We start from the raw sequence: 27,116 nt of genomic DNA on the forward strand, positions 1-27,116 counted from the left end.
AACACTTCAGATAAGAAGTCTCCTTTCCACCTGAAACAATTCGTTTTTCTTCTACAACTTAAATGTGACTCATCACATTTCAAATAAGTATACAATAACTGCCTGGTTCTAATAAAAAAAGAAATACAAAGCATTTCTTGTTCCTCTGATGAAGAGATATTTTTATCAGCAGACTCCACTTCAGACCGTGAGTCATGGTTGAGTAGCATGTAACGTCTGTAACGCAACAGTCTTTGGAAACAAGATTGTTAACAAACTTCAGACTTAAACTAGCTTTTCTTCCTTCCATACAAGGGTTTGAGAGAAATAACCTAATAAACGCATGTCAGAACTATAGAGTGAGCTGTTCTAAACAATTTAAAAAACAAAACATTTCCCCTAAATCAGGGCTGCTTAAAGTGTGGTCTGAGCACCAGGCAGCACTGGCACCATCTGGGCGCTTATGAGACATGCAGAATCTCAGGCCTCACCCCAGACCCACTGAATCAGAATCAACATTTTAACAAGATTCTCAGGTGATTCATAAGCTCATTACAGTTTGAGAAGCACTACCTGAAACAGTCTTCCGAATCAGCTTTACTAGTCCCTGCTACTTTGCATCCTGATACCATCTATGAAACAAACCAACATTTAGGCCTGGTGGAAATATCACCATTAAGAAACTTATTTTAAAAGTATTCATGCCCAGGTCCCACCCCCAAGGGTTCTGATTAAATTGGTCTCAGGTGAGGCCTAGGTGAGAGTTTGTTTTGGTTTTTTTTTTTTTTAAAAGCACTCCAGGTAATTCTGATGTGCAGCCAGGCTAAGAAGCACAGGCATGAAGCAGTTTTTCTCTACTAGCTGCATTTAAATACAAAATTATTACTAATCATTTCTACCACCCAGAGAATCCGTTTATAGTGGTTTCTCAAACTCTAGCATGCACCAGAATCACAGGGAAGACTTCCTCAAATATGGAGTGCTGGGGTCCCATCTTGATTACATAGGTCTGGATGCGGACCCCAGAATCTGCATTTCTAACAAGTTCCCAGGAGACACAGCTGCTACTAGTTAGGTGACCATGCTTTGGGAACCACTGATCGGTCACATTATAATACTCACCTCAGGAACCAATCTGAGAAAATAGCACTGAAGGCTGTTTGTTTGGCTGGCTGTTTTTTTAAGAATGGATAAGAGAGGAACACTTTGGGTCTGAGTGTCCTTCCCATGGCCGACAGGTCCTAAGCTCCTGACTTGACCAGAGAAGCAGAGGAAAAGGACACGAAGATTTAACTCAGCACCATCTTGGTGCCCAGTAACTCAGCATCCAACAGCTGCTTAACAAATTCTCAGTAAGTGATGATCCTAAATAAATATACCTGTTAGGTTAAAATACTCTATCAACTTAGCTATTGTTAGAACAATTTTTACAAATAATAGCGTTCGAGTCAAATACTTTACTCACCAAACCCCATAGAGCACCAGGAGAGGTAGCAGTGATTGTAGCTGCTCTGGGTGTATTGTACATTAAGGCCAGTTCACCAAAGCTTCCACGATTATCGTAGTTACCAACACATCTTCCAACACCATCACATTTTACATAAATATCAAATGTTCCTCTGTTGAGCATACGTAAATTAAAGGTAAAAGTAATTCATGTAAAATTTCATTACAGTTAACACATTAGCTCAGAGAAGGGTCCTGTGCAATAAAATCTTCTTTTCCACTTTCCTTTTTCCCTCTGATGGCAGCAAGTACAAAAGGGCATCATTATGTGTCAGAGGCACCTTCTGTTCTAGATGAGCATGAAGAGACCATCAGCTAGACTACGGTAAGCGCTGGTGAACAGGCTTCTGTTAGAAAAATTAGACTAAACAATGAACATTTAAGATAATAAATGATAAGAATATAATTAAGAATACAACCAAATAGACACAGACAACCACTGGAGGAATGTATATCCCACTGACATGGCTATTTCTGGGGGGAAGAACAGTAAGGGATTCCAGGGACCATTAATAAGTTGAAAAGGTTCTGTTTCTAAAATGAACGTGTATTACTTTTGTAATCAAAAGAAAGTAACTTCAAAAATTATATCTCTATAACAATTTGGGAGCCCTGGTAGTACAGTGGTTAAGAGCTTGGCTGCTAACCAAAAGGCTGACAATTCAAATCCACCAGCTGCTCCTTGGAAACCCTACGAGGCAGTTCTACTCTGTCCTATAGGGTCGCTATGAGTTTGAATTGACTAGACGGCAACAGGTTTCTTTTTTTTTTTTGGTTTGTAACAATTTGGTCAGCCACTACTCTACAATACTTCCTAGGGTCCTTTATAATCTAAAGCAGAGGTCAGCAAAATATGGCCTACACGCTGGCTGCCTGCTTTTATATATGGTTTTATTGGAACACAGACACACTCATTTGTTTATGCATTACCTATGGCTGTTTTTCTGGAGCCCTGGTGGCATAGTGGTTAAGATCTATGGTTGTAAACCAAAAGGTTGGCAGTTCGAATCCACCAGCCTCTCCTTGGAAACCCTATGATGCAGTTCTACTCTGGCCTATAAGAGTCGCTATGAGTTGGAATTGACCACAATGGGTTTTTTTTTTTAATGGCTGTTTTTATGCTATAATAATTAGAGTTGAGTAGCTGTGACAGAGACCATACAGCCTGCAATGTCTAATATATTTACTTTCTGGCCCTTTACAGAAAAAATTTGCCAACCCATGATCTAAAGTAAAATGTGGTAGGAATTCAGACTACTATCTCACCCTGAACTCTGTAGTTTTTCTGTGCTTTGAGTTGGGGTTTCTTTTCCTAGGAATATAAAACTCAGTTTGCATGTCACTGTACTGCATATTATCCAGACCCTATATTTATAATAACTATGCACAGCACATGATGACTGTCTGTATTTTACATACTGTAATTTATCAGAATAAGGATGATTTCAAGACCTGCAGAAGCACCTGTGAAGGCAGACAGGAAATTATTTGGCTTTATTCTGTGGCTAAACCCTAACAAAAAAACAAAGACAAAAATAAAAAAAAATAAAGTTGGCAAAAAAGAAAGTAGCTTTTAAGATTGGAAAAGGATTAAGAATGGTAAAGAACAGCCATAAAACAATAACAAAAACATAAGATAACTGACAAAAGGTATTAAGAATAAAGGAAGAAAATAATTGGTTTCTAACATAATTCATGGATAGAATGGCTATTCCAAGATTACCTTCTAGAATTTGTCCCATGAAAAATTTTTTTTGAACTATAGACAAACTGTCCTATTTGAAGTCTTTTGTACTAAAACTGTTTACTAAATATACTGTTTTGAATGGGATAAAATATATAACAAACGTAGAGGGGAGAATTAAATCAAGTTGCCAGTCCAGCTGAAATTGTTTCAGTATAAAATCTGTTAAAATACTGTGTGCTGCTTTTCCATACAGCTTTCTTTTCTGATAAATGTGAGATCTCAGGCAGTGTGGAGCTGTGGGAAGAGCCTGAGCAGTGGCCAGGAGACCTGTCTGTGTGGTTGGTTCCACACTGACTGGGTGACCTTAGTTGAGTCATGTCACTTATGTGTTTCTCAGTCTCTTCATCTATCAAATAGGTGATTAGGATCAAATTGAAAAGGGAACGTACTATGTACAAATGTAAGGCAGTTTTTATAGTCAAAATACATACTAAAAGAAGGCTTACAGTGCCTATTACATAGCAATAAAAGAAGCAATAGCAACTATTACATATTAATTTTCCATTAGCTATAATAACTATTAATATTTTACACAAAATGTTCTTTAAATTTCGGTAGTGAGGTTATGTAAAACTTACCTATCAATTACATAAAAGTTGTCACCATCATCACCTTGATTAATTACATGCTCCCCTTCTTTGACCAATTTTTCAAACATGGCATCTAATACTTGAGACATCTGCTCCTATTGTTAAGAAAAAAAAAAGATATAATCTTTATGTTTATCTAGACCATATTTTCTTACATAATCATAATTGGCTTTATATTCTATGAACAAAATCAAAGAAATGGGAATATCATCACTGCCATTAAGTCTTGTCAGAAAAAATAAATAGTGCAGGCTTCCTTACCACATACAAATGAGATGATTATATATTTACTCTCATATTCAGTATATAAATAAAAGTAATTATAATTAAGTCTATTTCAGAGTATCTGCATCTACCACCACTTTAAACATAAAATTAACCACCAAAGTACCATATGCCTTATGAAATACAATCTTAGCAACTGAAATGACCAAGTTAGTCAAGAACTATTTCAAATTTCTTTTAAAGACACGTATCCCATTTTTAAAAAGTCTCCTACATTAGTCATCACTAGAATTTATGTAGAGATTACCTAAATATTTGCTGAGTTCAGATCCTGACTCCAATACTTTGTTTTGGTTTAGCACCAAAACTAAAGTAGAACAAAAGAGAAAAACAACAAAAGCAAAACCAAAAACTATTACAGAAAATATTCTATTATACTCTGCCAATAAGGTTCCTCCAAGAATCAACCATTTCCCGCCCTAAAGCAGATTTTTAAAAACTGAAGCCAGAAATATTATAACTATTATTCAACGACTACTTAAACTGTATACAATTTTTTTTATTCAGCTAATGTGTTGTTGACAAGGCTTAAGGATAAACTTCAGCTAAGGAGAATAAACTAAGAGTAAAATAAATCTTTCCTCAGAACAAATACAGAAACAATTCAGAGACCTATGAACAGAATAAATGGATATAGGAAAAGAACATGGTGCAATATTAAAAGCCAAGTCAAAAGACCTAACAGTCATTGGGGTTGACATCTTCCGCCACTTAATAAGCTCTGAACCCTTGGTGAAGCTATGGGTACAACAATCACTGCTGAAGCCAAAATGAGTTATTAAGGTAAGTAAATTAAGAAGGTGAAGATAGATTAAAGAAAAAAGACCCAAGGGGAAAACACAGGTTAAAGAAACAAGATATTCTAGATCAAGAGGATGAACAGACCACATGGTTATCTTCTCTTTGAAACCCCATAAAAATTTTATAAGGGATACAAAGGTATGAATCTATAATAATATGAAGTATGGGAAGGGGCAACAACGAATGAGAGATTCCCAGGACAAGGTGAGTTAAATGCAGGGTATGGAAGGAGCACCCAGTGCAGCACAGATGAGCTTGTAGCCTACAGTGTAGAGAGCCCGGTGTGCCTTACTGAACACCCACTGGCTCCAGGCCTGGAAACACCTGGTTCATTTGGGGTGGGAGTGAGTCACAGAACTGAAAACAAGGGGGCTGATTCAAAGTCCTACACGGATCAGTTGGTACCTTCCTTCTGATTTCCTCTACCCTGTACATGGAATGCGGAGCAGCCACGGGTCAACCCCAACTGTCCCCAGACAAAAGATCAGTGTGAGGTTCTTGGGAGAAACTAAAAAAATTAGAACTAGAACAACTATTGGAAACACTGGTGCCTAAGAACAAAGACCTTCACATACTGGCAGTTAGGGGTTCCCCAATCTAACAGCTGGCTCCCTGTCAACTCAACCTAAACAGTACAGCAGTTGACAGTCCTGCCCTACTTACTCAGAGTTCCAAATCAGCTTTTTTACTGCCCCTCTGGTAGCCTACAAAACTATGATAAACACCAAAATAACACCAAGTGAGACATATTTCAGGGCACGGTAAAGAGTTTTTAGAAAGTTCTATTTTATATGCCCAGAAATATTCAAGATGGTATTATATGCATGAAACAAACAAAAAAGGATGTTTAGAAAAAGAACAAATCAGAGAAAAATGAATAGCCTGAAAATTAAAAACATGACTGCCAACATTTTTTAAAAAGTAAATAAAAAGTACCATTTGTTGAAGAGACTGTTCTTTGCCCATGAATGGTCTTGGCACACCTGTCAAAAATCAATTGGTCAAAGATGCATAGGTTTACTTCTGGACTCTCAATTCTGTTCCACTGGTCTATATATCTATCCTTATGGCAGTACCATACTGTGACTGCAGCTTTGTAGTAAGCTTTGAAATCGAGACCTGTGAGTTCTCAATCTTTGTTCTTTTTCAATACTGTTTTGGCTATCTGAAGCTTCTTGTTATATACAGAGGAGCCCTGGTGGTGCAGTGGTTAAAGTGCCTGGCTGCTAACCAGAAGGTCAGTAGTTCAAGCCCACCAGGTGTTCCATGGGAGAAAGACATGGCAGTCTGCTTCTATAAAAATTTATAGCTTTGGAAAACTATGGGCAGTTCCATTCTGTCCTACAGGGTTGCTATGAGTCAGAATCAACACAATGGCAGTGAGTTTGGCTTGGTGTTTGGTTTGTTATATATACCTGGTCCCCAGGTGGTGCAAGCAGTTTGTGCCCAACTACTAACTGAAAGGTTGGTAGTTTGAACCCACTCAGCAGCACCATGAAAGAAAGGCTTGGTGATTTGCCTCCAAAAAGATTACAGTCAAGAAAATCCTAAGGAGCACAGTTCTACTCTGTAACACATGGGATCGCCATGTGTTGGAATTGACTTGATGGCAACAGGTTTGGGCTTTTTTTGGGGGGGGGCTATATATATAATTTTAACACATTGCATGACAGCAAAATGTTAATGTATTTTCATGGCTTAATTTTATAATATATAAGAGGTTCCAATTCAAATTTTTATAAATAAACTAACACTAATAAAAATAATTAAAAAAAAAGAATGTGGACTTTATAAATACTAGTAAGAAAAGAAAACAGGGTATACACTTTGTAGAGTTTGCTGCCACCAAAATTTTAAAAAGAATACACTTGTATACGCATATCATAACCCTAGAAAAGTAGATATAATAATGCTAACAGAACGTGGCTCCTGAGGAACTGGGCTGCCGGGAGACAGGGCAGAAAGGAGATTTCCTATTCACCAAATATTCTTTTGTTCTTTTTGAATTCTTGTAAACTGTGTGTGTGTAAGTGTGTATATACATATACACACACACACACACACACATAGGTTTACATTTTTCAATTAATTAAAAAACCAAACTCTCCATTTTAACTACAGGACATAAAGTTGTATCTTCATGTGGACTAGGAGAAATTTTTGCAAGAATGACACCAGTGAGTTTGCATTAAGTCATTCTTCATTCCCTCCCTGGGTCCCTGTGTGAGCCCTGGCACCTGTATGAGGAAAAACAGCCGGGGCTGTAGCCAACGTGGCAGTAAAACAGTGCTCACTTGATGTGGTGTTAATTGGCCCCACGGAGACCATTTTACCCAAATGAGTTTATCAACCCAGGCAACATATGGTCACCTTTCAAAATTCTGAAGGTTGATTAAATGGTTTACTAATATTTTCTTCTGCATACTATTTATATGTCAACTGTTTTAGGGTAGGTGAAGGGGGAATATCAGCTTTACTGATTAGCTCTGACTTAAATGTCAAATGGGAAGAAAAGACAAAAACTGCTGAAGTAAATTTTGGGGTTAGCTGCATTTAAAAACATTAAAACCTAAAGAATTCATATACAGATATGTGAAAAAGTAATTCCTGATAAAATGAAACACAGAACAATTATTTCTCTTAGAACCTCTCTGTGACAGGCGACTGTTCTAGTCAATCAAAATGTAATTTCCCCATAATTACGAACACAGTGAAAAGAACTGAGGAAATATTTAATATGCAGAGGCTTATCATGATGACTGACAACTACTGTAGAAAATCCACATATTATTCTCCTACAGAATGCAAATCCGAGACAGCACTCAATAAAAGAACTGACTCACTTGAAAAATAACTGTTTACTCTGCATTAACAGAAAAGAACCTATCATATAAAAAAATAGCACAGGAAAATTATTTCAGTTTGCCTCGAATTAGAAACATTTCAGAAAGGAAAATGGCCTACTGAGTCCAGCATTAAAATATTCATGAAAAGAATACCTTCAAAGAGATTAATAATTGTAAATGCTGTGCTCAATGTATGAATATACGGCACTCCAAGGAAAAATGTTCTGAGGCCTGGGAGGTGCAAGGTTTTCAAGCTAAACAACGATTTCAGAAAATTGAAATGAGATGCAAAGCCAAGATCATTCTTCTTGCTAATTAGTAATTACTAGCTTCCCTTTCCTCTTTCAGGTTTTCCTATCATAGCAAAAGGTACCTATCGCCTTTACAGTCATTCCAGCCAGACACTGGGAGTCATCCTAGTTAACTTTCCTTTAAACCCTAATGCAATCAGTCACCAAGTACCAAGTACTGTTAATCAAATGTTTAAATATTTCATGAAACTATTCCTGTCTGTCCATCTTTTTTCTCCCTTCCCTAGTCCAGGCCCATTCTCTTCCCTGGATCATGTCATATTTTCCTAACTGAGTCATTTCTCTGTCATTGTTTACTTCCCTCATCTTTTTCTCCACTTGACCTTTTCCACCACCACCAAAGTGGGATTGTCACAATCTAATTGTTACACTTCTCTGCTTGTTGCTGCTGTTGTTCAGTCATAGCAACCCCATGTGACAGAGTGGAATTGCCCCATAAGATTTTGTAGGCTGTAGTCTTTACAGAAACAGATCACTAGGTCTTTCTCTCGATGAACTGCTAGGTGGGTTTGAACCAGCAATTTTTTGGTTAGCGGCCGAGTGCTTAACCATTATACTACCAGGGCTCCTTCTTTTCTACTTAGCCTGAGGATTTGTTCGATGCTTCAGTCTGATACTGGGGAATGACTTTTCAGAAGGCAGTGCTCATATCTTAGCTCCTACCCACTAGATGTCTTCTACTTCAGGCTCTGGTGATTACTTTACTTCCACTGGCGAGCTCCTACTCATTTTCTGAGGCTCAGCTCCGGTGGCCGCTCTAGCTTCCTGAGTCCCCAGGTTGGCCTAAGAGACCCTCATCCTCACACAGAACCCTGACCACATTATAGCACTTTACTGAAATGATTTGTGTATGTGTTTATATCTCTCCTTAAATTATAAGTTCCAGAACAAGAACCATGTCTTTGCGGCTTCTAGAACTTTATAGAGGCCTTGAAACATAGTGGGTAGTCAAGAAACAGAGCTGAAAGGAGCCACCATTGCTATAAGGAGATTATCTGAGTTAAATACGTAATTCAATTAAAAAGCACTCAGAGTTATTGTAAAAAATATACACTATAAAAAATTAGAAGTTTGTATAAAATAGAAATACAACCTAAAACCTTCCATCTGCCATGTTAGGGATAAATTTCTTATTCCAAGTGATAATTTATTGAAAAAAATTAACTTTTCAATAATTTTAATTAAAAAATAAATACATTTACTTACGTATACCTGTATCATTTCTAAAAGAATTTGAGATAAGAAGGGAATACATCAAGCTGTTTTTTCCTCAAATGCCAAAAAAGATCTTTTAGAAACCACTATGTAAATATGTGGTGTTTGGGGTGTAAATATGTTTGCTTCTTCCCTACAAAATATTCAACAATGAAAAATACCTAAATTTTCTGTCTTTCAATTGGTAATTCATAAACTAGCTTTTTCTTTTTTTCCTATGAACTGGTTTTTAAAATATATATTGAAAACCTTTGGCAGAGCAATGAAAGAAGTCTAAAGAAAATTCCTGTATATATATATATATATATATATATATATAAACAAACACTTTAATTAAGCAAAGGTGCTCTGTGCCAGAGTATACTAACAAAAGTTTTTTAATAGCTTAAATGCAACCAAATTTTCACAATTCTTTGTAAGAGTTAAAGTTGAGATGGCAAGGAAAACTAATTTAGAAGCTGGACTAGAATAAGCAGCATCCCAGGAAAGTATAACTAGCAACTATTTCATTCATCACTCATGCCTGTTAATAACTTAGTGTACAGACAACAGATTATCACTGTTTAGTCAGTGTTGAAGCATTAAAATACCGCCTCAATTCAATAGGAAAGTATACAAACAAAATAACATATGGTAGTACCAAACTTCTGGCTCTCGTCCTTGCTACTTGTCTGGTTGAGGACCAGCAGCATTGACATCACCTGGGAGCTTGTGAGAAATGCAGACTCTCAGCCCTATTCCAGACTTAACAAATCAGAACCTGCATTTTAACAAGATTCTTGGATCATATGCAGCATATTAAAGTTCGAGAAGCACTGTTTTTGCTGATCCCTAAAATCCTCCCATGTAACATTCTAGCTGAAAAATCCTTGGTCGGAGCCTACCTGTAAGGGTAAAACTAAGGATTAATTTTACAGTTTCTTCTGTGTGCCTTTGGAGCAAATGAGTTAAATACTAATTTAGTTTAAACCCAATACCAAAATTAGCAACATATACACACCCATACATACGCACACACACAGTTGAATCTACCTAATAAATTATTTGGACTCATAGAGGTGGGAGATCACATAGTTTGGTGATCCCTCTATTTCTATAGAACTACATACTATTCTAGATAAATGAGATTTGGGATTATTTAGAGGCCCAGCAAAATTTCACAAATTCCCTTTAGTCACTTACTTCACTATTTAATACTACAAGAGAATTTTTCCATTCACAGACTAGACTCCTAAATTTCTTTGTTTCATTTGTTATTCTTCCATCGTTAGAGCTCTGGAGAACCTGGGTCAAACTGGGCAAGAGGTCTTGCCTTAGAGAACATCTGATTCACAGGCCAGCCTCAATACCAACCCAGGGCACTGAACCAGGCCTTTATGATTCTCAGCACTGACCCCATGCCTGGTACAGGGTGGATGCTCAGTAAATGCAGTTTGAATGAACTGAGTGAATAAACTTGGATAGGGAAAGAAAGACATGGCAGAGCCACTCTGAACAGGCTTAAGACACACTATGAAGTATAACTAAGTTCAAAGGGTTGGCATAACTTAATAAGATTTGGGTTCTAGATAATCTAGAATAAATACCATTATCTTACCACAAATAACAAACATGGGCAATTCTATAATTTACTATTAAATATATACACTTAAATAAACATAAAAGGTTAATTCAAATATTCCTATTCTTGTTCAACAATTTTTTGTTGTTGCTGCTGCTGTTGTTTTTTGAGAGCCTAGTATGTGTAGAGGAGTCCTAGGTGGCATAAACAGTTAAAGACTCAACTACTAGCCTAAAGGTCGGCTGTTCGAAACCACCCAGAGGTGTCTTGGAAGACAGGTCCGGCAATCTGCTTCTAAAAGGTCACAGCCTTGAAAACCCTATGGAGCAATTCTACTCTGCACACATGGGGTCGCCATGAGTCAGAATCAGTTCCACAGCAACTAACAACAACAACAGCACGTGTAGAGCCTTGAGTGGCATATGTTACCTAAGACGTGACCTAATTCCTGCCCTGAAGAGAACTGGTCAATGAACGAAGTGGCTAATGGACCTTTGGTATGATCGATTCAGGCAGGCCTGTCAGAGATGGACATACAAACTTGTAATATGTGGTCCTGAAACAGATCTCCAAAGTCACAAAATGTAATTCCTGCTCCTGGAGATCATGATATAAACAAATAATATTAGAAACAAAGGTGATTTTAAAAATATTTCAGGGTATAAACATGACCTAGCGTAGAAGACGTGAAATGATGCAGTACTTCTATCTTTATAAAAATGTCCTTTTATAGGAGACTTCATCTTAAAAAAGAGCCCCGGTGGCGCAGTGGTTAAGAGTTCGGCTACTAACAGAAAGGTTAGCAGTTTTAATCCACCATCAATCTGAAAACTGTAATATGCTGAGTTTGAACCAGAAAAGAAGTTGGGGTAAGTTATAAAAGCCAACTCAGTTTTCACATTCAGAACATGGCCGCAGGAGTTCTTTCCCGCTTCTTTGTCAGCAGGAGTTTAGCAATGAACAAGAATAATCTGTGATGAAGGAAGCCGAAGATTTAGGTCAGAGTGCAGGATAAGTTCTGAACAGCATGTTCACTCATGCTGAGAGAGGACATTCAAGAAGTACACCTAAAACCAAAGAATAGAGATTTCTAAATCCTTAAAAGAACAAATTATCCCCCCACCTTTAAAGCCAAGTAAATATTACTTTTAAAATACGTATAATATAGAAGGTAGAAGACATTAAAATATAATTACTATTATTGGATAAGGAGCCCCCGTGGCGCAGTGGTTAAGAGCTCAGCTGCTAGTTGAAAGGTCAGGAGTTTGAATTCACCAGCCATTCCTTGGAAACCCTGTGGGACAGTTCTACTCTGTCCTACAGGGTGGCTATGAGTTGGAATTGACTCAACGGCACTGGGCGTTATTGGCTATTGAGAGAGGAAATTCACCATGGGCCCTGAGCATCCCTGCATTCTCGCTGGGTGTACCAAGAATGCTGCATCACCAGGGCTCCTTTGTTAGCTTGTAAGGAGGGTAAAATCCAAGACCTTGCATAGTTCTTGACACTGGCACTGAAAAAAAATCATTTCTATTATTAAGATCTATCTTACCGGATCCAGGTTCTTAAACAGCAGGATGTCTTTGCAAGCCTCTTGCAATCTATTTCTTTGATCATCAGTTTTTGGATGTATAATCTAAAAGGACAGCAAATTAAAAAACAAAACACCATTATTAACCATTATTACTTACTTTACATATTCTCAAAGCAGACAACATCTCCTAAAAAAAATTATCAAAACGTTAGAAGAAAGAATTGTTAATGCTGAGGTTCACTTTAAGCGACTAGTAATTAAAATATAACTATCAGGCCAATAAGTGGGAGAATGTAATACAATTTGTCTCAAGGCGACAGTGTATATTCACCAATATAGCACTGACTTTTTTTTTTTGTAAGTATTTTACTCCAGGTTATCAAGTTTGTTATACAAAGGTCTACAATTGGCTAGAAAGACTCCAAAGCTCCCAGACAGTGGAATGAGTGCAAAAAGACACAGGTTACAACAGCCATGCCAGAAATCTAGACACCACCTTTATTTTCTTCTACTGAGTATATTAACACTCTCTCAGGATGTAGTTCTTTCCTCTGAAACTAGATAAAGTCTCTAGAAGCAAGCAAATTCTTAAATGCTCTCCCACTTCTAAAAACTCTTTTTTTTTTTTTTTTCCCTTTTGGATGGACTTGGCATGATCCTACCTCTGGATGAGACAGCTCTGCTTCTGGATAACCAAGACTTCAGCAATATATCCAAGTGTGATTTTTACTGTATTAGAGGCCACGTTTTTATTAAAATTTATCTCTCTCTCTAATTTTGGGATAAAAATCTTATTTGTTAAACATTTATTTAGCATTCACTGTGTGCCAAGTACTATTTTAAGGGCTACAAAGATTAACTCATTTTACCCTAGTTATAGGCCCATGAGTCAAGTGCCAATTTAGAGTTAAGAAAATGAACCCAGCAAAGTAACTTCTCCAATGACACACAGTTCATAAGCTACAAAATTGGGATCCATCCTAGGCAGGCTGGATACAGAGTTTATACTCTGAACTGGGAGTCAGTGGAGCATGACCTGTGGGCCATAACTGTTTATGTATGGCCCTCGAGCTAAGAATGGTTTTATATTTTCTTAATGACTATAAAAGAAAATCAATATTTTGTGACACGTAAAAATTATATGAAATTCAAATTTCAGTGTCCATAAATAAAGTTTTATTGGAAGATAGTCACATTTATTTATATATTATCTATTGCTGCTTTCAAGCTACAAAAGCAGAGCTGAGTAACTACAGAGACTGTATAGTCCAAAAAGCCTAAAATATTTACTGTCTAACGCTTTACAGAAGTTTGCTGACCCACTCTACTATGCTCTGCTGCCTTTCAATCAAGAAAATTAGAAAACTGATTAAGAAATAAGATTTACTTATTTCATTTAAAGAAAATATGGTGTATCTACTTTGTTAAGCAAGAGAACTCTGTACGAGATATTTTCCTATTTGGCCAATCTATTTTCCACACAGCTGAAAGTTATCCTTTTAAAACTTAAATCAGAGCACCCATTCTTCAGCTTAAACCTGCCATGGATTTCATTACACTTACTGCGAATTCAGTCCCCACTCCTTCAATCTCCATCCTCACCTAGGCCACTCAACCCACATACACCTGTCTTCACTCAGAGCCTCAAACTCCTGAGCTCCTGCCCCTTTGACAGCCTTCAGGCAAGCCTGAACGCGTGTCCATCCTTCTGGTCTCAACTCAAGGTGCCTTCTCCAACCATCTATATACATATAATGAGGGAGTCTTGATTTTTTTGAGTTTTGTCTTAATTCCTACACTGCTTCACTGTCCTTTTAGTACTTCATATTTTGTAATTAAGGAACCCTGATAGTGCAATGGTTGGGCACTCAGCTGCTAACTGAAAGGTGGGCGATTTGAACCTACCTTCGTACTCCCCAGGAGAAAAGACCTGGCGGTCTGCTCCCATAAAGATTACAGCCTTGGAAACCCTAAGGGGCAGTTCTACTCTGTCCTACAGGATCTCTGTGAGTCAGCATCAACTAGATAGCACACAACAAGGACAACAATTTTCTAATTATTCATTAAGTTACATGCTTGTTGTCTGCCTCTTCCACTAGACTCGAATCTCCATGAGAACAAGGACTTGCCCATTTTGCTCACCACTGTATACCTAACACCTAGTACAGGGCTGGATATGCTGAGGGTACTCCAAAAAATTTTTTGTGCAGTAAAAGAACAAAGAAAGGCTCCATTTTTTAATTTCACAGCTCTTCTTTACCAGTTTCTACATGTTAAAGGTATTCCAACTAAAATTCAATTTTGTTATTTCTCCAAAATGAGTTTTAAGTACTTAAATTTTCTTTGATTTCCTATCAGCTAATAAATTCGTTTGTACTAGTCTAAGAAATTTAAGGATTTCATGATGTATAGCTTCCACAAAATAATGCCCAAATGAAATGTTACTTTATCAAAATGTCCTCACAGACATTTTTGAATATCAGTTTCAATCCAATTAATTTTGAAATCTATGATAATCATTCCCAAGAGCTACGGTGCAGTTTGCCTTACAGCTTCTATGACAAAAAACAGTATCGTTTTTAATAACCAATTTATAGGAAAGAATACTCAACCTCTAATTGAGAACCTAAAGCACTTTATTATAATCATTAACATATACAGTAGTTACAAAAATATCTAGAAAAGTAACTCAAAATATTAGATAGAAAACTTAGAGGGTAGCAAGTTTATGTTAATGAGAAGGAACAATTAGGATAAGGAAGTTGACAATGCAATCAATGTCACTGAATTGCACATGTAGAAATTGTTGAATTGTATGTTTTGCTGTGTATATTTCGTAACAACAAATAAATTATTAAAAATATATATATCTAGAAACCCTACAGGGCAGTTCTACACTGTCCCATAGGGCTGCTAGAGTTGGAATCAAATTGATGGCAATGGATTTTAGAAGAATGTTGCAGGGGATAACTCCTGGGGTGAATGCTCACCAGCAAAGATTCCTCCTTCTCCAGTAATTGCCCTCATTTATAGGCGTGGTTCCCCAGAAGCCAAGTCTGGACTTCTTGATCCTGCTCCCCCGCCCCCGGCCAAATCATTTACCTATCTCATGGACCAAATGGTATCTAAAATTCCTTTCAAGGCCTAACAGTTTTTGAGTTATTGCATATTGTTTTCAAACTATATTTTCAAATATTCTTTAATTTTGATTTTTTACTATTTAAACTGGTACATCCAACTTATCTAAATCACTAAGCATTGTTATCATACACATTTATACAGAAATATAAAGAATGCATGTAGTTTTTAAATGTCCACTGTTGTTGCTGCTGGATACATAAAGTATGATAAGCGAGGTCTAGTTTTTCAGACCACACGGAGTGGTAACAACATGACACACATTCATAAAAGTACCTTGCTCTTAAGGCAAAATAATTTTCAGTGAGGTGTGAAGAGCAGAGGTTGGGATGTGTGGACTTTATCGAAAGAATTTAAATTCTGGTAGCGTGTACAGCCAGAATTCTCCTTAGAAGGGAGGACGGTGAGATTTCATCTCACACACTTTGGACACGTTATCAGAAGGGACCGGTCCCTGGGGAAGGACATCATGGTTGTTAATGTAGAGGGTCAGTGAAAAAGAGGAAGACCCTCAGTGAGTGGGCTGACATAGTGGCTACAACAACGGGCTCGAGCATAGCAATGATTGTGAGGATGGCACAAGGCTGGGCAGTGTTTCATTCTTTTGTACATAGGGCTGCTATGAGTCAGAACCAACTCAACAGCACCTAACAACAGGTGAGAAATGAGCTCCTACTGCCATGGTGCCAGGAGTCCCCACGGGTTTAGGGGTGAAATGGGATCTCCTTTAAGATCTTCTGTGTCATAAGGCTCCTTTCTTTGTACCACTGGATTTTACATACATTTAAGGGACCTTAATTTTTTTTTTTTAATGATGTATTTTTTTAGTGACTTAGGAATGTAGCACCTGCCTTTCCACATTAAAACTCAATCTTATTTAAATACTTTTTCAGAACTACAGAAATGTGTTTTTTGTTTATTTATTTATTTTTTAGGGCCAAAGGAAAAAAGGGGAACTTCTGCAAAGTATGTACTTGTCTTAGTTATCTAGCACTGCTATAAGAGAAATACCACAAATGGGTGGGTTTAATAAACAGAAATTTATTTTCTCAAAGTTAGGAGGCCGAAAGTCTTAATGCAAGGTGCCAGCTTCAGGGGAAGGCTTTCTCTCTGTTGGCTTTGGGGGAAGGTTCTTATTTTTTGGCTCCTTGGTGGTCTTCATGTGGCATGGCGTCTATCCTCTCCCATCTCTGCTTTCTAGCTTATTGGCTTAATCTCTTTTATTATCTCCAAAGAGACCAACTCAAGATACACCCTATATTAATCCTACCTCGTTAGCATAACGAAGACAACCCATTCCCAAATGGGATCATAACCACATGCATAGATAGGTTAGGATTTACAACACATACTTTTGGGGAACAATCCATAACAGTACTCAAAAAAAAAGGAAAATTGATTACTTTCCATCTCTAGGCACAAAAATCTCTTAGTTTACTTTCTACTGAATAAGAGAACTGAGCTAAAGGACACAGCTTGGAAACGGCTTCAACTGACACTGAGAAAACATTCATCACGGTCTCTAAGAAATCAGTTATTGAGTAAACTCATACCCATAGATTTAAAAAACTAAACTAATAACTACTGTACTAATACTTATATGTAATTTTACTGTGATTTATTTGTTTCAGAGTAAGCTTCTGTTGTTATAAATCAGTAGAAATAGAAGGCCTCTCCCAGTATTTATTTTTCTTTAGTGAAAAACTGTCTTAGAAAAATAACGTCATCACTATGAGAAAAACAACTACAGACATTTTTTATCAAAAGAAAGAAAACCACAACTACAATGAGCTTTTATGTTTATCTTTCCTTTTATCCAAAAAGAAATATCCACACTCCTTCCCAGAGGCCTCACAAGATGGCAAAGAGATACTCTTTAGATAAAAGTAACTATACAAAACTTCAAATAGAAGTAGGCTTTGAGAGGTTAAGACTAGGGAAAGAAATAGTCAAAATATTTCCGTGATGACTCGGTTAACCCATACGCCTATTTACATCTTTTCTATAATCATTTTCCTTATACAATACAGCAGTATCATTTAAAATTAATTTATTCAGTAAATTACATACCCTGGAGTCTGCATCATCTTCTTCTTCATCAGGATTATAGGCTTCTGCACATACTATAAATACAAAAATGAACATTTAAAAAATTCTTTCATCGAGAAACATATAACAATATATCTTTTTAAAAGTAATGAGCAGGAACAGTAACACAGTATAAAAACAAGTATTAATTTACCTCATCTAGACCCCCAAAATGTGGTTTCATATTGCAATTGATAGGAATCTCTTAAAATATAAAGCTGCATTTTAAGACATTGACATTGGTTTGTGCTTTCTCCCACTCAGGGAAACACAGCTTAAAATATTTTGTCTTGGAAACACTAAAATAAGAGAAATACGAGATATAAAAATGAACCAAATGCCAGAAAGGTAAATCCATAGGAATAGAAAGATTAGTGGTTTCCAGCGGATAAGAGAGGGTGAGTAATAGGGTACAACTGCTAATGGGTACAACGTTTCTTTTGGGGGTCATGAAAATCTGGAATTAGATAGTGGTGATGGTTGCACAACTTTTTGAACAACTAAAGCCCACTCAACTGTACAGTATGAATTTTATGGTATGTAAATTATGTAACAATAAAAAAAGGAAACAAAAAAATTGTTTTACTTTATAAGTTATAGAAATGTAGGAGCCCTGGTGGTTAAGCATCTGGCTGGCAACCAAAATGTCAGCAGTTGGAATCCACCAGCTGCCCCATGGAAACCCATGGGGCAGTTCTACTCAATCCTATAGGGTCACTATGACTTGGAATCGACTCGACAGCAATGGGTTTGTTTTTTTTGGTTTTACAGAAACGTATAAGATCTTACCTAAAGCACAATTAAAAAAAAAATGATTGGCTAAAAGAAAAACAAAAGTGTAAGATCTAAAAATTACCTAAAAGAACAGGAAAAAAGCCTAAGTCTTCAATGGAATGACTTATCATATAACTACGAGTAACTTTCATAAATTATCCATAATCTAATATCCCGGGGGCAAATACTTCTAACATTTTGTATATCTCCTCCCAGTCTTTATTATTGCACACACAATTTTAAAAATGGCTTTTTTCATTTCACACTATTAGAATTTCCTGTGGCATTAAAAGTATTTTGCAAACATTTCATTTAAGGATGCAGATTATTTATCATACGCTATAATTACCCATTCCTTTAATGCTGGACACTTAGGTAGCTTCCAGTACTTTTCTATTACAGCAACACTGGAATAAACATCATCATGGATAAATATTTTTCTACATTTCAGATTATGCCGTACGAATTATTCCCAAATATTATTTTTGGGGGCTAAAATGTACAATTTAAACCAAGTTTCCTTCTGGAAGGTTGCCCTACAAAGAATGAGTAAGAAGGCTCCTCTAACTGTACAACAGAATTGGTTACTGTTCCAATTAAACTCTTTGTCAATTTAAATAAAAAATGTAAACTATTACTGAATTTGAACAATTTTCAAATGTTTACAAGCTGACTGTATTTTCCCCTTTATCCTAATCTATGGGGAATTTTTAGTTTATGACTTACACCAGTCTTTTAATACCACTTCATCTGTCATGTTTCTCACAGCTGTTTTATCCAACTTATTTTTAATTATAACAACAAAGGCTTTACAGATTGTGAATGTTTATTTTTAATGTAATAAAATCAGGGAAGAAAATTCCTCAATGTGACTTAAATCCTAAGTTAAACATCACAAAAGTACCACTGTTTTGAGATTGGAAACTCCTTCCTTATTTGAAAATTTAAAGATTTGTTATATCTCTCTTTTTTTTTTTAATTTTATTTGCTGCCATTGCTGAGAATATACACAGGAAAACGCATGCTAATTCAACATTTTCACATGTATCATTTAGTGATGCTGATAATATTCTTCAAGTTGTACAACCATTCTCACCTTCCTTTTCTGAGTTGTTCCCCCCATTAACATAAATTCACCTTTCCCTAAAGTACCTATCTAATCTTTCAAATTGCTGTTGTCAATTTGATTCCATATAAACAGTTCTTAAAAGAGCATAATGTAGACATTTTTTCCTAGTTAAAGTAAACTACTGTTTGATTTTAAGAAGATTTCAGGGGATATTTTCAGTTTAAGGTTAAAAGATTATCTCTGGACAATAGTTTCCGGGATTTGTCCCACCTCCATGGCTTTAAGAAGTCTGGAATCCATGGGAATTTGAAATTCTGTTCTGCATCATCCCCCTTTTGATCGGAATTCTATAGAATCTTTGATCAAAATGTTCAGTTATGGTAGCTGGACACTGTCCAATTCTTACTGGTCTCATGGAAAAAGGAGCAATTATCAACACATCTCATATTTTCCTTCTATTCCTGATGCTCCTTTTGTTGCTCCAAGCAAATAGAGACCAATTGTTGTGCCTTGGATGGCCGCCTGCAAGCATTTAAGACCCCAGGCACTAAGCAAAAAACCAGGAGATAGAACAGAAGCAGTAAACATGTTATTAGGCCAATTAGCTGGGGTGTCACATGAAACCATGGCCCTAAGCCTTGAAACCAAGATACCAAATCCCATGAGGTGTTTGGTTGTACATAACCAGCCTCAGCAGCTACTTTTTTTTTTTTTTGTCGTTGTAAATACATCACACAGTTTTTGCCAATTCAACTGTTTTACAGGTATACACCTTTGACAGCAATTACAATAATCAGTTGTGCAACCCTACCTTTAATCAATGCAATATTTCCATCACCGTTAACCCCTACCTCTTCCCCTCCCTCTTGCCCCTCGTAACCACCAATAAACTTTGTTCTCTATACATTTGCCTTTTCTTGTCTTTTTATGTTAAGTGAGGGCATATGATATTTGTCCCTTTGTGATTGGCTTATTTCACTCAGCATAGTGTCTTCTAGCTCCATCCATATTGTAGCAAGTATCAAGACTTCATTTCTCCTACTGGCTGAGTAGTATTCCATTGTTATGTATGTACCACATTTTGTTTATCCATTCATCCACTGATGGGCATTTAAGCTGTTTTCACCTTTTGGGTTGTGTGAATAGTGCTGCAATGAACATTGGTGTTCAAGTCTCTGTTTGAGTCTCTGCTTTTTTCAGTTTTTTAAAGGCTAGATCTTTTTACTCTTACCCTTTAATCTATATGGATTTTATTCTGGCACAGATGTAGAAATCACAAGATGGCATCAGGAGTATTATCATCATTAGTACTATTACCATTATCATTATGAAACCTAAGCTTTCTATGCCTTCTATATACCTAGACCAGTGGTTCTTAGCCAGGGTCAACTTTGCCCCCCGCCCCAGGTAATATTTGGCAATGTCTGGAGATATTTTGGTTGTCCCATCTGTGGGGATGGTATGGGGGGGGTGGGGGAGGATTCTGACACATAATGGGTAGAAAGGACAGGGATGCTACTAAACATTCTACAATGCACAAGTCCCCCTTCCCTCACAACAAAGAATTATTCAGCTCAAAATGTCAATAGTGCTGAGGCTGAGGAACCCTGATCTAATGTATCCTATCTCATTCAATCTCAATATACTTTCAGTATACTTATTTAAATAATTACCTTCCAGTAAAAGTATTAAAAAAGCACAGGTGTATTAGACAACAGAGTTCTGATTCAATATGGTTACACTTAGCTTACTGAAGGTGAAATACTCTCCTGAAAAGGAAAAAGTTTACCTTTTACAAATGTTAGTTTAAGGCATGCATTCTTAACCAAGAAAATTGGTTCCTAAAGTGTAAAAAATCTCACCCCACCCCTGCTTTTTTTTTTTTTTTTTTGTATAAAGCACAGAAATACATACACTACATAAAAAGATATGGAGTATATCTACAGTACTAAAATTTCATTGGGGGCAATTAGGGGAAAAAAAAGGTCTAAAAAGACTTCTGGGAAGGAGGTGATAATGAAAAAGATTGAGAAACACTGGCATAAGCATATATCAGTTACAGTTAATAAAAGGACAGAAGAACAAGTTAATTGGTTGTTAGGTCAAGTCAATAGGCTCTTTCCTCCCCTCATTCATTCCTATTTCTCCCCAGGTAATTCAGTATATATCTGCTCTGACCTATTAGTGATGATCTTAACATTTTTAATTCACCGAGAAAAAGCATTTGGAGAACATGTCCAAAATATTGAAGTTCACATTTTAATCACAAATCACATGCAAGCAAAAGGCCTTACAGGAGGCCTCATTTTTTGAAGTGCTGGGGGATGCTGCAAAGAGTAAAGAGATGATGCAAAGGACTTATTATCTTGTATCATTATAAATAATGGATAACTTGTTTTTCTATACTTTATATCATGTTAAATTATATAAATACGTACAATACATAAAACATCTGTTTTCTAAGTAATCAAAGCAAGACAGAAATAGAATAATCACAATACTTGAATGAATTAGTGCCATAATGAAGATATGTTCAAAGTGCCATAGGAACACAAAAGAGAAAGAAGCCACCATCTGCCCAGAGAATACAGGAAGGCTTCACAGAAAAGGAGATCCTAAGTAGCTGGCATCATGGATTGAACTATGTCCCCCCAAAAATGTGTGTATCAATTTGGCTGGGCCGTGATTCCGAGTATTGTGCGGTTGTCCTCCATTTTGTGATTGTAATTTTATGTTAAAGATGAGAATATAACACCCTTACTAAGGTCACATCCCTGATCCAATGTAAAGGGAGTTTCCCTGGGGTGTGGCCTGTACCACCTTTTATCTTACAAGAGATAAAAGGAAAGGGAAGCAAGCAGAGAGTGGGGGCGGGGGGGCCTCATACTACCAAAAAAGCTGCACCAGGATCAGAGCGTGTCCTTTGGACCTGGGGTCCCTGCACCTGAGAAGCTCCTCAACCAGGGGAAGATTGAGGACAAGGACCTTCCTCCAGAGCTGACAGAGAGAGAAAGCCTTCCCCTAGAGCCAATGCCCTGAATTTAGACTTTTAGCCCACCTTACTGTGAGGAAACAAACTTCTCTTTGTTAAAGCCGTCCAAATGTGGTATTTCTGTTATATAGCAGCACTAGATGACTAAGATAGGTGGTAAGGAATGTGAAGAAGTTTACTGAGGAAGATTATTTTGTTCATTGCTGTATTCCTAGCACCTAGAACAGAGAATGGTACATAGATGTTAACAAAAATGGTTGAAGAAATGGATAGTTACCTTAGTTGGTAAGCAATGTTTCAATTTCTTCCTGATCCTTAGATCTAGGAAAACTGCCTCCATCCAGTTAGGCTGGCTTATACACACTGCAGTAACAAGCATTCCCAAATCTTGGTGGCTTAGTGATACTTAGTGATAGATACTGTATGTCCATCTTAGGACAGTGGATACTATGCTCCATGTGGTCTTCACTGAAGGCTACAGGCTAACAGAGCCTCCACCACTTGGAATGTCACCAGTCCACAAAGCAGGGGCAACTTGCTCACTGGCTCCTAAAGCCTGTTTGGAAGTGATGTCTATCACTTCTTCGAAGGAATATATAGATCACATTTTACTAGCCAAGTGACATGGCCATTTCTAACTTGAAGGAGACAAGGAAGTGCCATCTTATCATGTTCTCAGGAGACAGAATAAAGCCAGAACATTTGTGAACGGTCCTGATGAGTACCACAGAAGCCATCTGATAGCTCCAAACCCAGGTTTACACAGATCTTTCTCTCAATCCATCTCTCTCCCTCTTTCTCAGAGGCTTACAAGGGAGGGAGGATTGAAATTAACTTCATATTTATTTAAAAAAAAAAAAAGTTAACTTAAAAATCTACAGAGTAAGGCTGCCTCATAAACTCTAGACGAAATCATTGCAATTTGCTTAAAACTGCCTCAAATCTTAGCTAGATACTTATTTAATTCATAGCTTAATATTTTATGGCTTCCTGCATCAAAATATTAAAAGTTATCATAATCCACTCTATTACTGGCTGTATTTCAGCTACAAAAAAGGTGATATAAATGTATCCTTTACTTACCTTGCAGAAATTTTGGCAGGCTTCATTAAATAGTACTTAAGTGAATATTTAATTTCCAAAGCAGTTATATTCATGTCAGCAGAATTTTACTGTAAAATTTTGGCTCAGATATTTAACTATATAATGCTGTCCTGGTGAAATGTTACAAACATGCTTTCCACTTAATCTAGGATGTTTCATCAACTCTCTCTGAGGTTATCACTGGGGCTTTAATTAGTCCCTAATAAAGAACATTCTGGTTCTCTATAAAACTCTATTTTAAACTTGTTCAGATAGGTTCCTAAATTAACCAGACATATTATTAACAATTCTAAAAAATTTATTTAAGAATTTCTTTTTTTTTTTTTTCTACTACCTCTACTACAAAACATTCTAGAGTCTCGTTGGTCAGGAAGTGATTCCACCCTAAACAAGATTTCTTTGCACCTTTATACTCTCTAGCCCTCTCTTCAAACTTATCATACACGGCACTTAATCATACATTCTGAGAAGTGTCTTTTATACCTCACACAAATATAAATATCATAATGAAGTTAATTCAGAGCTTGGAAAAAAAACGAGCAACCGAAGGAATTCCAGTATGGATGAAAGACCATACGCTGAGAACTGTACATGGCTATTTAAATTTAAAATCCAGACTTAATTCCTGATATTTAATAATGACTTTAAGTTACTTACACTGATTTTCATTTTAATCACAAAAGTTCCCAAAACAAATAAGATGATTCATTCCCCAAACCAGATTAGTCAGAATTCATTAATGCAGAAAAGCCGTCAAAGTTCCTAAAGAGATCTAATTTAAACCTCTAGTTTTTTCAAAAATTAGCCCTATACATTTGGATCTTTTCCTAGAAGAGGTCTGGTTATTTATCTCAAAAGATAACGGTGAAGAAAATATCACAGGAATTTTAAAAAATATGTTTCATTGAGGTATTGCCATTGGATTAATTTAGACATCTGCCACTTTCACCTCACTGTAAATGGGTATTTATACAGAGGAAACTCTTCTGGACAAATCAAAAGGCCTGAACTTGGGGTAAAGTTCTTGGGTTAAATGCTAGCATGGCCTCTTTCACACAATAAAAACTGAATAGACAATATAAAATAACTAAAAAGAAAACCCAGAGGAATTAAAAAAAAATTTTTTTTGTTCTTGCTTAAATTACTGGTAAACACATACTGACCATAATTCTAGGATTAATAAAGAAAAATGTATAAATCCCTGGGAAGACATGTTTAACTTGGACATGACAGTTTAAATGGCTTATTCTACCCATCTCAAAGTATTCAATTTTACTTCCCAGACTAGTGGGTTATAGTATTAGCTTTTGAATGTATGATTTGCAGCAGGACAGAAAAGTTCATATTTCAGCCTTAACCCAGAAACCCAGTGCCATTGAGTCGATTCAGCCTTAGGCAAATCATAAACATCAATTTTTCCACCAATTAAACTAGAATATTAATATCTCTCTTCTGGGGCAAGGGTAAAAGAGGGATAACACAAAATATGGTACATCTTAGGTAATTAATGAAAAATATTATTATTAATATTACCCCCTCCATATTAATTCTAGCTATACTATAACCACCTTCTTTACACCTAAGGCCAGAAGAGACAGAATAAGGAAGGCAAGAGTCATACTTCCTAGAAGAGTCTGATATACTGCTCAGAAAAAAAAAAAAAATTAGTCCTTACATAAATCCCCTTCCTTTTAACAACAGCTAAATTTTGAACATAAACTTACTGACAGTTTAGTAAAACTTCTTACTGCTACACGGTATCTCACTAATCACCTACCTATCTTTATGTAGCCCCCTCCCTAAAACCAAACTGGAGTCCCTGGGTGGTACAAATGATTAATTCACTTGGCTGCTAACCAAAAGGTTGGAGGTTTAAGTTCACCCTTAGGTACCTTGGCAAAAAGTCCTGTCTATTTACTTCCAAACAATCAGCTATTGAAAACCCTATGGAGCAAAGTTGTAGTCTACTCACATAGGGTCCCTATGAGTTGGAAATGATTCGATTTACCACTGGTACTGGTAAACCCAAAGTAGAGTTGGAAAAAAAAAAATGCATAAACACACACACACACACACACACACACACACACACATCCTCCAAGGAAGAGTGGTGCACTGGTCTCTAATATTAGCCAGAAAGTTCTTTCTTAGATTATACTTCTGCTCATGGTTTCATAATAGCTAATCAGCTAATTCCTCAAAGTGGTCAAGATTGTAATGCTTAGTTATTCCCTGACATTCTTACTTCCAGGCTATATATTAATTCTAAAATCTCCTGCCTTTGAGTCCTAGCTTTCACGTATACAAATGTTACTAACAAATGTAAAAAAATCCACTTGTAATTCAAATATAAGTTTCATGGGTATTCATTTTATAAGTGACCAAGTTAGAATGTACCCAAATAATGTACTTTTAAAAGGAAAATAAGTCTATTCAAAAAGAAGATACAGAGACCAGGAGGCGGGACCAAGATGGCTGACTAGGTAGAAGCTACCTCAGATCCCTCTTGCAACAAAGACTCAGAAAAACAAGTGAATCGATCATATACATGACAATCTACGAACCCTGGCCATCAAACACAGATCTAAAGAGTTGACCTGAGTGACAGAGACTGAGAACGAACAACCACGGGGAAGCAACGACTCCTTTTTGAGCCTGGAGCCAGCGTCCCAGTCAGAAAACCTCGGCGCCGGGCTTTGGACTGGGCGCAGCGGAGCTGAGCACAGCATACTGAGATGGCACAAACAGGGGAGGCAGCCCTAGCCCCCAGAAGTGACCTCGGGGGAAGCCCAGCCAGTGCACGTAGGCAGGGCAGTGACACAACTGACAGGAGGAGAAGTCACCAGGAGGCAGCGACTGATTTTGGAGCCTGGAGTGCGGAGTCCCAGCAGGGGAACCTTGGCGCTGGGCTTTGGACTGGGAGCGGAGGAACCGACCACGGCTTCTGAGACAGCACAAGCACAGGACACGGGCCTGACCCTTGGGGGCAATCTTGACCCAGCCAACACACACAGGCTACACACCCCTCGGGAATCTCAGATAAAACAGTCATCAACAAACAAGATAAGTAACTTTGTCTATATTCCGGGGGTACACTCTCTCCTATCTATCTGATCCCTCCCCTCCTCTTCCCAGGTGGCTTCATTAACACATTGGAATTTCTTGAGCCAGAGAGTGAAGTGCTCTGCGGTTTTTCTTTCTTTTTTGGTCTTTTCCTAACCCATTCTCCTGGCCTGAGAGAAGCAGCTACAAAAAACCCAGGGACCAAAAATCCTTCCCTAATTGGACAAAAATACAGAACCAGCTCCAGCCAAGCATATGAGATCCACACTCTTGGGCTTTCATCCCTACGGTAACAAGGTGGCTATTATACTGCAAAGGCAATTCTGATAGGGATCTGACTGTAATTGTTTTAGCGGATTACTGGAAAGACAAGTTTTTCAAGTCTGATATCTCTGCGTATTCAACAGAGCCTTCACTGACCCACGACAAGGAACTGAGGGCTGAAGCTCTCCCCAGACCACCTAGCCTCCTGCCTTAGGGGTCTAAGGAGGGTGACACCTACCAATCTACAGA

General features: G+C 37.2%; 1 protein-coding gene across 1 annotated transcript in view; it reads right to left on the bottom strand.

The window, feature by feature from the left end:
* The window catches only part of PRKAR2B (protein kinase cAMP-dependent type II regulatory subunit beta), a 95,010-nt gene that overhangs the window by 12,806 nt on the left and 55,088 nt on the right, over window positions 1–27,116 (bottom strand). The window contains exons 3-6 of the mRNA XM_003407006.4: window positions 17,584–17,636; window positions 12,394–12,477; window positions 3,811–3,917; window positions 1,445–1,598 (exon numbers count right to left, since the gene is read on the bottom strand). Coding sequence (XP_003407054.2) covers window positions 1,445–1,598; window positions 3,811–3,917; window positions 12,394–12,477; window positions 17,584–17,636 — 398 coding nt within the window. The remainder of the gene's footprint in view (window positions 1–1,444; window positions 1,599–3,810; window positions 3,918–12,393; window positions 12,478–17,583; window positions 17,637–27,116) is intronic.

The sequence above is a fragment of the Loxodonta africana genome, chromosome 8 (assembly GCF_030014295.1).
Source record: "Loxodonta africana isolate mLoxAfr1 chromosome 8, mLoxAfr1.hap2, whole genome shotgun sequence".
Lineage (NCBI taxonomy): Eukaryota > Metazoa > Chordata > Mammalia > Proboscidea > Elephantidae > Loxodonta > Loxodonta africana.